We start from the raw sequence: 14130 nt of genomic DNA, 5'->3' as shown, positions 1-14130 counted from the left end.
AAAAATAAAGATGAGGCAAAGGAGAAAGGATGGGAAAGAATTAAGACAAATTATATGTAATATGTTAGTAAAATGCTGTTTGCTCCCATTCTTAAATATTAAGGTTGCATATCTCCATGCTAAACGTACCCATGTTTAGTTTCTCTTTTACAATCTGCTACTCTGTGCTGTTCCATAGCTTTTTATTCCTAATATCCTGCTGTCATAAAAGATAAAATGTAATATGTGACTACATAATTTAAAGTTCTATCTATTGCTTGGCTTGAATAGAGCCTGTTTCCAAGGTATTTATTCACATACTGAAATGATACACTTTGCACATCCTTAATTACAGCCTGTCAAATTATGGAGAAGGCAGCAAGAGATGGGCAGTTTCACACTGTGAGACAACACTGATTTGGCACAGTAGGAACAAGTTTTAGTTGACTCTACATTACAATACCGCGGAGCTGTATTTATTTTCCAGTTCAGTAACCACTATTCAGAGAAGAGATGAATGTCTTTAACAGAGAGATCAAGGTGAGAGTGAACTAGCAACTGACCAGGGAAGTCTATTTAGCTGCCTAGCAAATAGGCACAAGTATTTCTTTGTGCCTTCCATCTTCCTCCTGCGGTTATACATTAGAACTCAAGACTACTACCTCTTGGTTGATGAGTACAGAAACACACATTAAAAACTACATCTTCCAGAACAAATCAGAGATTTAAAAACAAAAACAAAACAAAACAAACTGCAACACTTTGGGCACGACTATTCCCTTGGGCAGAATTCCAAATAAACGTACAATAAGGGCACTCATCCCCCAGAGACAGAGCCTGAAGCAACAAGCGAGACTAGTCAGTTTTATTATGTTCCATTCTCCCACACTAAAATATTATTTTCCTGCCTTTGTAGTCTCTCTTCTTGACACACCCTGTGACATTATGCATTATGATGGATTTTAAAGTACAATGTAGCTCAATATCACTTTATACTCCACTGGGTAAACTCCAGATTGTGTGTCCAGGTGTACTTCTAGTGCAAAGCAAACCCGGATGAGCTAAATTAAATTAGATTAAAGTTATACAAATTTCCCAAGTGAAATGTATAGGAAAATAAATTCAAGTCACATCCACACCTTAAAATTCCCTGCGCCTTCATTAGCTCTGAAAGACAAGAGAAAAGTTAACATAATCAATAATATCTCTAAGCGACATGGTTATTAGCAACCTCAAGTTACTATAATCAATAAGCCACAATCATACCACACAGTTTTGGTGCATTAAATACCCTTAAAAAAAATAAACCAAAAACCCAAGGTATTTCCTTTTAATTGAATTCATAATAATAAATGAAATACAAATAGATTGCATTTATATAGTTGTTCCTTTTTCTCCTCTATTGCATTCCTGTAAAATAAACCCTTTATGTCTTTTTCATATTTAAATCTGCCACTCTGAAGTGAAAACAAAACAAATAAGCCAGAATAACACACTCAAATCTCATATATAGTGTAAACTATCAGATATAACATTAACTTTCTTAGGAGTGATCTGGAACAAAATATAGCATGGATAACTAGAAAAATAAAAATGTCTTCCAAAGGTTACAAACATTGCTGTCTAGGTATTTATACTGTGCTTATTACTGGTATCTAAGCTGCTAATAGACAGTGCTCAATAATACTGACAGAGCATCTCACACCATTGTAGAGATCCTTGGGGCTAAACATAGACCTTTCAGAGTACATTCCTCCTAGGGGAATTCTGCGCCAAAAAATAAAAAATGCAGTGCCAAAATATTAAAAATTCTGTGCACAATATTTTAAAATTCTGCATATTTTATTTGTCAAAATAACACAATATAACCATGCCAGTTTCATTTATTATGATAATTTATTTCAAAATACCTGTCAGCAAGTATGTCTGTAACAATATAGACAAAAAAAAAATTCAGGATTTTTTTTTGACAAATATATTAATACAGAACTTTGAGTAATAATTCATTTAAACTACAATACAGAAACATTTCCTGCATCCCTCAAAAGCATTGCAAAGGCTTGAGGGAGTCAAGGGTAACAGAGGAGCTGAGGGAGAGGGAAGTAATTGCTGTAAAGGAGCCTGGCAGTGAACCTAGGTGTGGGCGGGAGAAGTATGGAACAGTTGTTTTTGGTGGGGGAGGGATTGTTAGAGAGTTGGGGAACCTCCCCCATGCAGACCCTGGCAGAACCCTAGTCTCTCCCATTCAGTCAGGCACATCCGCCCCTGTCCCCATGTGGCCCTGCAACGCCCCCCCCAACCCATTCAGCCCCTGGCTCAATGGAGTTACCCCACTAGCTCCTGACTCATGCCCCAGTCTGTCCCCCCACTAGCCCTTCTGAACCCCAATTTGCGACCCCCCCCAGAAGCCCCGTATGCCCCTCTGTCCGTCCTGTGCCTCCTCATCTAGCCCCACTGTGAGAAATGCAGCCTTCGCTGCTGGTTGGCTGCCCTCTCCTCTGGTGCCACAGCAGCCCCTGGTGGGCAAAAGGTGTAGCTACTGCTCCTCTCCAGAAGAATCTATATTCTGCAGAGAAAAAAATCTGCAGGAGACATTAATTCTGCACATGCGCAATGGCGCAGAATTCCCCAGGAGTAGTACATATATGTTGATTAGTGCAGACACTATCTAGGAAAGAAGGAGAATATCAAATGCTTCAGATGAAAGCAAAAAGGAATTGGCCAACCCCTTCTCCCCCAACAAAAAGAAATAGAGAGCCAAATTTGCAGCTAGTGTAAATCAAGAGCTACACTGGCTTCAATGGAGATACACTGGTTAACACACCAGTTGGCCATCTGGTCCAGAGACTATGCCTGAAAAACAGCACAATACTGTACATTTTAAGGTGGTGAGGGTGAGGCAGAGAAGAATTCCAGCTAACAGTTCAACACAGGAAAAACAAGCTATCAGAGTTTTACCTACTACAAAGTCTCTAAAAAGGATGGCTTTCAGCATGAACAATGCCCACTTCTTCAGGTCTCATTATTTGTGTGTCAACTAACAATGTGTGTGAGAAATAATGCAGCACTTAGTTTGTATTGGAAGAAGCAGAATCAAGCACTGCCCATTTAATATGTTTATTGACTATAATTGCTACAGACCACATACACGTAACAGAGAAAAATGTCTTTGCAATGCCTACATGGACCAAGTGTTAGCGTGAAGCTTTAGATTGCTATATTTAGATATCACCATCTCCAGTATGTGCCTACCACGAGATAGAGAGTTGCATAAAACCAGCATTACAATCAGCTACTGAAATGTATTTTAAAAGATTAGCTGCCTTTTCCTAGGTGTAGGGACAGAATCACGCAGGCTAGAATTTTATCTTTCAGAATGCCTCATTTTATTCATTATCTGTATGTGTGTCTGAGATTGGACAGGAGAGTATGGTCAGAAAGATTTTAAAAGGGACTGAAGAATAATGTTATCAGAAGGGGAAATAAAAAAAAGATAGTGATAAGCATTTCTGTTCCAGGAGTGGCTCTCTCTGATCCATTTCCAGTGCTGCAGAAAATATTTAACCATTTCATGAGCACATGATACAAGTAATTTGGGAGCAAATTTTTAATGTAAAAAAACTCTGGCTGGTTGACCCAACCCTTTTAAAGTTTTCTTTAGTCGCTGAGACTTCATAATCTCGCCCTCCATTTCCTGGGCACGTTATTTCTGATTTTAAGTTTTGAAGAGGAAAGCAGAGCATTTTTTACAACATCTGCAATTCTTAAACATCTGCCTAAGAGCAAAGGTTAAAAAAAAATGACAGTCACCTAAAAAATACAAGCCCCTTGTTACTGCTGTTACTTTTCTTACTGGCTCCTTAGATTACTGCACCCAAAAGAATGTTTTTGTTGTGGCTCTTTTAGTTTAGGTCTTCACTCTTTTTACATTTACTTAATTTTTGTACTTCACTCAGTATAGTCAATGAAACCAAACTAGTCAGTTTCACATTGTATACTGAACTTTTGCATAAAACTGTAATGTTTGAGTTGCAAACACTTAAAGGGAAGCTTCAAAATCAAGCCAGCAGAAAAACAAATTCAATCAAGCCACACACACACACACACACCCTAGATTTGGGATCTAAATTGCCTGACAAAAGTCCTTTTGTACTGATAAAAGAAAAATGCATCTGCTGAGAATCAAAGAAAAAATTAATGGCATAATCTTAAACAAGGGCTAATTTAAATAGATTTACTTTTCTCAAATCAACCCAAACTGCAAATTATTTTATAGTTAAGGACAGTGTCAAGAAGCTGTCTATATAGTCATTAACCATTACTAATGTTCTCAAAAGCATATCTTTCCTTCAAAAAAATTGTAGCCTTGATGTGTGTTGCCTTTAAAGGACATTTTGTGCTAAAACAATATTTCAGTTTTTAAGAAGTTGCCACTTACCAATTACGTATTTATATATCCAGAAAGGTGAAGATTTGTCAACGTACTAGCTGAGCTGCAAAGAATGTAAATGTACCCATTTGTCACTTTACGCTCTGTGCAGGTTGTCTCTGCCACCTTGTGGTGTAATGCAGCAATGTTTTCTATCAAGCTTAGGTCCCAATCTTGCAATGGAATGGGCCTGAAGTCAATGGGAACCTGCATGGACTGTGCTAGTGGAATGTATATTGTTATATCACACTGATTATGGTAGAGAAGCACATTAAAATATGAGTTAAAGGAACATTATTAAGTTTGCAAAGTCAATCACTTAAAAGCTAGGAGAGGCCAGAATCTAAGGGGCCACAAGGGCTCCTTGATCTTTTTGAATAGACAATGTGGCTCCAACCTTTATTTACTACAAAATATTCAGACCTTGCTCTGCACACAGAATTTATAATTTCCTCATGGACTTTTCTATGGTGCTCATCACTATGGGATCCAAGTGCTTCACAAACATTAATTTATTTTCAGAATGCTCCTGTGAGATGAAGAGTCATTATCCCCATTTTACAGATGGGGAACTGAGGCACAGAGATTAAGATAAAATGTACCCACAAATTTTGGGCGCCCAATTTGAGACACCCAAGACCTGATTGCATACTATAGCACTTCAGATGTTCAAAACACATTGTGACTGCTCAGCACTTCCGAAAATCAGACTCCTGGGTCTTGAGTCAGGGATCCAGAAAAAAGGAACAAATAATTAGTGACCACCTGTGAACTGTTTTTAAGTGACTTGTGCAGACTCACAGAGAAAGTCTTTGTCAGAGACAGGGATAGAATCCAATTTACCAGGCCAGTATTCAACTGCCTTAGCCAGGATGCCATCCTGTCTGTTCCTGAAATCTCGTCTCATTCAGCACATACCTTTCAACTTCTGCAACAAATGAGGCAGGGGTCCTATAGATGTGCTTAATTCACTACATACCCTTAATTCATTCCTAGAGCATGGTCCACCCTGTGTGTGTAATGATGCAGGGGTCCTGTGGAAATATTATGTGATTACATAATTAAATGCAAAATGCAGGGGAACGGGGTGTGTGGGAGGGGGCAAATTAAGATTACACAGGCATTTCTGGCATTTCCTAACTTTTCAGTGCTTGACTTTGCAACTGTAATAATGTCCTTTTATTGTAGAAAGAAAAGGAGTACTTGTGGCACCTTAGAGACTAACCAATTTATTTGAGCATGAGCTTTCGTGAGCTACAGCTACAGCTCACGAAAGCTCATGCTCAAATAAATTGGTTAATCTCTAAGGTGCCACAAGTACTCCTTTTCTTTTTGCAAAGACAGACTAACACGGCTGTTACTCTGAAACCTTTTATTGTAGTTTTGTGAGTGCAATTTCCTAGACTTAAAATTAAATAAAAGAAATCCCATCACACTGACACTCACATGGTTCATCAGCAGGATTGGAACCTTTGGAATGACTGCACAATCCTCAGCCACTTGAGCTAATGGAGTACCAGACAGCAGTAGTAAATTGTCATTCTCTACATGGGCCAGCACTAGAGGAGGATGGGACAGTTTGCTGGATAGTTGTTGGCTAGTACAGCTTGTAAAAATGAAGCTGAAAAGGGTAACTGTAATTTGCTGGAAGAAGCTCAGAGTAGTGAGAAGAGCAGCAGTTTGTCTGTGGGGAGTGGCAATGTGCCTGGTCAGGAGATTTGGGATGAGCCTAGGCAGCCTTGTGAGCTGATGGCTTTGTCTAGTCAGCAGTTTGGGAAGGCAAGGATAGTGGTTTTGCTGGATATTTGCTGACAGCAAGAGAGAGGTGGTGGTGGTGGTGGTGCTTGGGGACGGAGTCATGCTCTATGGGGGATGGAGTCATCTATCTGCTGCCCAGACTGGGAAACTCAAGAAATGTGTTGCTTGCCTGGAGCTAGAATTCAGGATGTGACGGAGTGTCTGCTGAGACTGATCAAGCCCTCGGACCGCTACCCCTTCATACTTCTCCACGTGGGCACCAATGATACTGCCAAGAATGACCTTGAATGGGTCACTGCAGTCTACGTGGCTCTGGGAAGAAGGATAAAGGAGTTTGAGGCACAAGTCATGTTCTCCTCCATCCTCCCTGTTGAAGGAAAAGGCCCAGGTAGGGACGATCCAATTGTGGCGGTAAATGCATGGTTACACAGGTGGTGTCAGAAGAGGGCTTTGGATTCTTCGACCATGGGATGTTGTTCCAGGAAGGAGGATTGCTAGGAAGAGATGGGATCCACCTAACGAAGAGAGGGAAGAGCATTTCACTGGCAGGCTTGCTAACTTAGTGAGGAGGACTTTAAACTAGGTTCGCTGGGGATGGAGACCTAACCCCTGAGGTAAGTGGGATACCGGGAGGAAACACAAGGGTATGGATTGGATGAGTGGACTATAAGGTGGATAGAAAGCTGGCCAGATTGTTGGGCTAAACGGGTAGTGATCAACGGCCCGATATCTAGTTGACAACTGGTATCAAGCGGAGTGCAGCAGGGGTCAGTCCTGGCCCGGTTTTGTTCAACATCTTCATTAATGATCTGGATGATGGGATGGATTGCATTGAACCCTCAGCAAGTTTGCGGATGACACTAAGCTGAGGGGACAGGTAGATATACTGGAGGGTAGGAATAGGGTCCAGAGTGACCTAGACAAACTGGAGGATTGGGCCAAAAGAAATCTGATGAGGTTCAACGAGGAGAAGTCCAGAGTCCTGCACTTCGGATGGAAGAATCCCATGCACTGCTACAAGCTGGGGACTGACTGGCTAAGCAGCAGTTCTGCAGAAAGGACCTGGGGATTACAGTGGATGAGAAGCTGGATATGAGTCAAAAGTGTGCCCTTGTTCCCAAGAAGGCTAACAGCATATTAGGCTGCCTTAGTGGGAGCGTTGCCAGCAGATCAAGGGAAGTGATAACTCCCCTCTATTCGGCACTGGTGAGGCCACATCTAGAGTATTGTGTCCAGTTTTGGGCCATCCACTATAGAAAGGATGTGGGATAAATTGGAGAGAGTCCAGCAGAGAGCAACGAAAATGATTAGGGGGCTGGGGCACATGGTTTATGAGGAGAGGCTGAGGGAACTGGTCTTATTTAGTCTGCAAAAAAGAAAAGTGCGGGGGCATTTGAAGCAGCCTTCAACTACCTGAAGGGGGGTTCCAAAGAAGATGGAGCTAGGCTGTTCTCAGTGGTGGCAGATGACAGAACAAGGAGCAATGGTCTCAAGTTGCAGCGGGGGAGGTCTAGGTTTGGATATTAGGAAAAATTATTTCACTAGGAGGATGGAGAAGCACTGGAATGGGTTACCTAGGGAGGTGGTGGAATCTCCATCCTTAGAGGTTTTTAAGGCCCGGCTTGACAAAGCCCTGGCTGGGATGATGTAGTTGAGGTTGGTCCTGCTTTGAGCAGCGGGTTGGACTAGATCACCTCCTAAGGTCTCTTCCAACCCTAATCTTCTATGATTCAGTGGGGAAACTCAGGAATCTTTGGTTCCATTCCAGACTCTGGAAGGGAGTGTCAAGTGGGCACAAACACTTCTGCCCATTCCCCCCCACAAGCTTTACCCCTTCCGTCTTGTTCCCTCTGATCTGTCCCTACCTCAGTGCTGTCTCTTTCCCACATCTGGCTCCTTGACCCAATCTTCACCCTTTAGGTTTCTCATCTCAGTTCCAATCTCCTTCCTCAGTCAATCCTCCTTCTGGGCTTGCTGTCCGAGTCCCAGTCACTTCCCCTCCCCTCAGACAGTCCCACTGTCCTTGCCCAGCCAGTCCCAGTTCTTCCCTCTTGGCTCCTTGTGCGACCTGGTTCTCCCTCCCCAACCACTGGCTCCCAGTGGCTCCTTGGTCTCCTAATCCAATTTTAGTAGCATCCCCCTGCCTTCCTGGCTCCTTGTCCCGGTGTCCTCTGTCCCTGGTTATCTATCCCAGTCTCTTTGGCCAACCAGTCCCAGTTATCCCCCTTCATTCCCAGCTTCTTGTCAGATCTGTCTCCTCCCTTCACCTGGTCCTTAGTCCCAGTCTTCATGCCCAATCAGTACTATTCTCCCCCATCTAGTCATTAGATCACAGTATTCTACCCCCTGCCTGCCAACTGGCTCCCAGTCCCCACCTGTTCTCCTCTCAAGCTCCCATTCGTAGCATCCCATCCCTGACATCCAGTCCCAATCATCTTGCCCATATATTCCCAGCCTCCCCACCCAGATCCCAGTACCAGCCACTCTTTCTAGCAAGTTGGAAGAAGGTATAAAAAGAGAGACTGTGAAACATCAATTGGCCTCTCTCCCCTCCCCCCAACTCAACACCGGGAAGAATGTCTGGAGGACAAAAGACTTTGAATTGAGGGAGTTTGGTCCCAGGCTGGAAGGGTGCCCAGTCTGTACACTGAGGAACTGTAACCTGATTGTAACATCTGTCAGGGTGAGAAAAGCCGTTCGATTCAACTCTTGCTTAGACTAAAAGTTTAGGATTTAGAATGCGTGTTTACTTTTAATTTTCTTAAGGTAACTATCTCTGACCTTTCTGCCTACCATGTATAATCACTTAAAATCCATTTTTCTGTAGTTAATAAACTTATTTTTATGTTTTAGCCTTACCAGTGAGTTTGTCTAAAGTGCTTAGGAAATCTCAGCTTAGGTAACAAAGGCTGGTGCATATCCACTGTCCTATGAAGTGAAGAACTAAGTAATGAACTTACACTGGTCAGGCTTCAGACCCGTGTAAGACGATACAGTCTATGATTCTATGAGTTCAGATGTACAAGGCTGGGGAGAACCAGCTGGAGCCTCTATACTGATAGTTCATGAGTGGCTGGGAGATCATTCATGTAACACAGTTGGCTGTGTCCCTGCATGTGTATGGCTGTGTAAGTGTAGTGCCTATCAGAGGTTTGTAGCTTGACATCTGCATCAAAGTGCAAGAAGAACCCAGGCTGGTGGAACGGAGGGTTCAGCAGTCCCACAGTCCAGGTTGCACCCCAAGGACCCCGTTACCACCAGACAGATACTTTTAAAAAAACCCTCCCATTACAGTTATTCCAAAATCTAAGTGTGGTGCTCACATTTCACACACACTTTCTTACAGTTTTACACCTGCTGCAAGTCTTTGTTTGACTCACCCAATGAACTCCAAAAGCAGTGAGACGTCAAGTTCTGGTGGGATTCGAAACACTGATCCCAAGACTTTCCGAGGTCTTCCTCTGCTCACAGGGACTGGCTGTGGGACAGCTAAAGAAATCAAAGTGATGAAAAAATGTATCAGCTGCTGAAGTTCACTGTATGTGATATACAAGTCAAACAATGCGGCATAAATAACCACTCAGCTCAACTATGACTTTCATTAATTCAAATACATGTTTAGTATAAGTGCCAATAATGGTATTTTCCTACCATACAGCATACCGTCTTTCTGAACAGTGGTTTATGTCACAATGGGCCATGAAAGTCATTTACACAAGTATCTTTCAACTTCTAACGGTATCTTTAAATATCTTATCTAATAATTTAATTATCTTACCATTTAACTTATTTCTTATCTTAATTACACTTAATGAGACAAAAATGCACACCACACATACATCTTTCCTGGTTCTAGATAAAATATGCATTGTGCAATGGGACAGGCTGAAATCCAACAACAATTTAGATTATTTGTTGAGTGCCAACAATGTGCTTGTTGCTGCACAGCACACAACAAATGAAGACAGCCCCTACCTCAAAGAGTATAAAACCTGGAAAACACACAGAGGTGGCATTGACTGGGAAATCCTGAAGCATAGAAGATAATGTCTGTTCAGATGTTTTCAGTTATGTTTATTCTCATAGGAATTACCTTAGTGGATCAGACCAATGATCTGTCTTGTCCAATATCCTATCTCCAACAATGGCCAGAACCAGCTACTTAAAGGAAGAAACCTTGTAGTGGGCAATTATAGAATATCATGCCCACAAAAAAGTTTCCTCCTAAACCCTGGTAGCTGGAGGTTGGCTTATGCCTCAGAACAGAGGATTTCTCTCTCTTTCAAAGCTCTTTAGTATTTACTATAACAACTCTTGGATATCCTTGTTATTCATATTGCCATTATGAAAATCGACTATTTATTTCTCCCGTGCTTTCTTTCTCTTAACCAGTGTCTGAGACAGAACAGCACTTTGTGTCTCATATCATGACTAATTATTTTCTTTCTTTCTTTCCCTCGTGAGGGACACTTTGTCAAAGGCCTTTTGCAAATCCAAATAAATTATGCCTACCAGTTCTTACGCATACTATTTTATTGAAATATTCAAAGAATTCCAATACATTAGTGAGGGACAATTTTCTTTTGAATAAGCTGTATTGGATAGATCCTACCATATCATGATCATCTAGGTGTTTTATACATCTGTTTTAAAATCTTCGCAAGATCAATAAAGTATCAGAAAAGATACTTTGCACTTTTTACTCTCTTTTCATTAGATGGGTCTCTGATAAGTTCATTGAGCTTCATAATACCCTAGAAAGGTAGAGAAGCACTATAATCTTCATTTTATGTACAGAGAAACAAACAGAGAAAGCTAAAAGGACTTGACTGATAAATGACTGAAGATTATTCCAGTGAGTAGCAATTAGTATGTCACAGATAAAATACTGTGCATTTCTGAACTATGTAGTACTGGAATTTATTTGTTGCATTTTCACACTGTAAGACCATCCCTAGTTTTTATTAAATATCTAAATGGTCATGACATATCTTTTACATGCATGCACAAAACCAAAACAATTCAAAATAAATCTCAATAACTTGAAACAGAGTTCAGATCATTGTGGCATTTCTTCCAACAGTGAACCACTATTTCAAAAAGAAAGACTACTGTTAGGAAATATTTAAAATTTTATCTTGTTGTAATACTGTACTTATTCCCCCAAAGTAAAGTAATAATAAACTCACCAGGTTTGGGTACTTCTAGACCTCTTTCTTTATAGAAATCATGCATCTGCTTTTTCTCTCCTGAAAAAATACAAAATACATTGTAAACTGGGCTTTGTTACCTAAGGCAAATACAATACCTGGCTGTCTAGTTTCCAATAGCTGCTTAAGGAATTTACTGGAACAATTCCAATTAGCATTAATAGGGGCTTCCCAGGCATCTGTAAGACAGCAGCCCCCTTAGTGTTTCATATTAGAGACAAATTATATTAGATTATGCACAACAATTTAGTACTGTATAGTCTATTAACGAATATAACCAGGACTTGGAAAATTGCCACAGAATATATTGTTTTTGTACCAAATGCTGTATACTATTCCTTAGCTTAATCAGACCTGACAAACAGTTACTTTGCTCCAACAGCTTTGAAAAGTTTGTGGACTTTTGTTATTGTAGATATACAAAAGGAGCTCATGTTTTAATGGTGCTTCAAGCTGATGTAGATGATCATCCATGATGCATACAGGGGTACAAAGCATTCCAGGGAGATAACCCAGATGGCAAATGGTCATATGCATTTAATCAGACAATGCTTGAAAATTATTATATTATCACCACATCATCACCTTTCTTGGCGTTTAGCTAAGATTGCTCAACTGAATTCCTGATCAAGGCATTCACCGAACAGCCAATAAATCACGAGAGCCCTGCACGGATACAAATTTATATCTGTGGAACTGCAGGGCTGTACCGGGAACCGCAGTGGCAAAATGAGCAGCATTACAGGCCGCTGCTCCCAGGAGCCAGCACCCTGCACCAACAGCTCCTCCGGCATGGCTGTACCACTCGCAGCCATGCCCCCAGCCCTGCCCACTGGGGCAGACATCAAGCTCGCCAACAGTTGCCCCTGGTTGTGCTTATGTTTTCAAGCAGCTTGCATGCTCCGAGAGAAGAGTCTCTTCCATGCAGTGGTCTGCATCTCCTGTCCAGGGCAGGGGCAGGGCTGGACTGCGAGCAGTACAACTATGCTGGAGGAGCTGCCCGCGCGAGCGATGGCTGCTGGGAGCGGCAGCCCCACGTGTTGCTCCTTTCGCTGCTGTGGTTCCCGGTAGAGCCCTGGAGCTCCGCAGATACTGATTTACATCTGCGGATATACATTGATATCCACGCAGGACTCTATAAATCACCAACTAATCCGCCATTCATATCCACACATTCCTTAACACCCGCAAACATCGTAACAACCAAATACACTCACAGACTCTTCAGCTATAACCAACCAAAATACACACATCCAATTCCTCACAACAGCATTCAGTTGAATGGGGGAAAACAAAGCTGGGCAGGTGGTATGAGGTGAGAAGGGGGTTAAGCTTGGTCTACACTACAGAGTTAGGTTGACATAAGACAGCTTATATCGACCTAACTACGTCAGTGTCTACACTACAATGCTGTTTAAGTGGTCCGCTACACTGACATAATAACTCCACCTTCACAAGAGGCATAGAGCTGATGTCGATGTAGTTAGGTCAGTGCAGTGTCTGTGTAGACACTGCATTATTTACATTAGCTGCTGGCTGTCAGCCCCAAGGGGGCAGACAGCTGGAGCCTTGCCTGCCCCGCCTAGTGCTGACAGCCCAGGAAACAGGCTCACAGCTGTGAGCCTTTCCCATAATGGCACTGACAGCCCAGAGCCTTGCTGCCACTTCCTGGTGAGGGATTTGGTGGTGGGGACTGCCACTCAAGCTCAAGCGCTCTCCCCCTATCCCATATCCCTCACCAGGAGGTAGCAGCAGGGCTCACACCGGACGCTCTTCCCCTCCCGCAACAGGACTGACAGCTCCAGCTGTGAGCTGCAGGGGGTGCAATTTCACTGTAGGAAGCCTACCAGGAGTGAAATTGACATTCTTGTCAGTTTCACAGCTGCTATTATTTCACATTTCCTCTCAGGCTCCAGCTGTCAGCTTTGGGGGCTCCAGCTGCAAGCCCCACATGGGGCTGACAGCCCCAGGGTAGCGGCAGGGAGCTCCAGCTCTGAGCTCCCTGTGGGCTGACAATTGGAGCCAAAATGTGAAATAATAGCAGCTGTGAAACTGACAAGAATGTCAATTTCACTCCTGGTAGGCTCCCTGCTGTGAAGTTGAGCCTACTGCAGGCTCACAGCTGGGGCTGTCAGCAAGGAGGTGGGAGGCAGACTCAGAGCTGTGAATCCGGCACCCGGAAGCTCAGCTGTTGGGCGGAGGGGGGCCCAGCTGTGAGCCTGGCACCTGCCTAGCAGCTGGGGAGACCAGCTGTGATCCCCGTGCTTACAGCTGAAGCTGTCAGCCCCAGGGCTGCGAGGCTCCAGCTGTCAGTATTCCACAAAGCCCCACTTCAGTTGCTGGACATGCACTGCTGACAGAAGGCACAAGTGTGGACATGAACCGCCGCTTTAATTACTGTGGTGGCTGTACATCGACTTAACTCCAGTTGATTTAATTTTGTAGAGTAGATAATCCCTCAGTGTGACAGATATTGCAACCACATGTAGTATCTTTGGAGATTACTGTATCAACATTACGAAGGTTCTGTGTAACATTGTGGGCTAGGGACTGTATTCTACTCCATGGAGAAAGTTACTGCAACTCCTCCAGAAACTAAGAACAGCAGGGGGTGATGACTGCCATCTTTGGGACTGTAAAGAGCCCCAGAGAAATACCACGCCAGAGTGCATGTGTTAGATATACTGGTTCAGACCAGCTTCAAGGGATGCAGAGAAAGGGCAGCTTGAACTGACTGAGGGGCCTTTCTTTCGA

The 14130-nt window shown here is 42.8% G+C and overlaps 1 protein-coding gene across 14 annotated transcripts in view; it reads right to left on the bottom strand.

Moving 5' to 3' along the window:
* Window positions 1-14130, bottom strand: part of PCGF6 (polycomb group ring finger 6) — a 67555-nt gene that overhangs the window by 39957 nt on the left and 13468 nt on the right. For 13 of the 14 annotated variants that reach the window (XR_012160080.1, XR_012160086.1, XR_012160087.1 and 10 more), the window contains exons 5-7: window positions 11356-11415; window positions 9547-9655; window positions 1119-1146 (exon numbers count right to left, since the gene is read on the bottom strand). Coding sequence is in view for 2 of the 14 variants with exons in the window: in XM_073354476.1 (XP_073210577.1) it covers window positions 1119-1146; window positions 9547-9655; window positions 11356-11415 (197 nt within the window). In the remaining 12 variants the exon portion in view is untranslated. Of the gene's footprint in view, window positions 1-1118; window positions 1147-5736; window positions 6682-9546; window positions 9656-11355; window positions 11416-14130 lie in introns of those variants that run through there. The other variant, XM_073354477.1, reaches the window with a different exon arrangement.

This window comes from Lepidochelys kempii, chromosome 7, assembly GCF_965140265.1.
Source record: "Lepidochelys kempii isolate rLepKem1 chromosome 7, rLepKem1.hap2, whole genome shotgun sequence".
NCBI lineage: Eukaryota > Metazoa > Chordata > Testudines > Cheloniidae > Lepidochelys > Lepidochelys kempii.
This window is presented reverse-complemented; position numbering and strand designations above follow the sequence as displayed.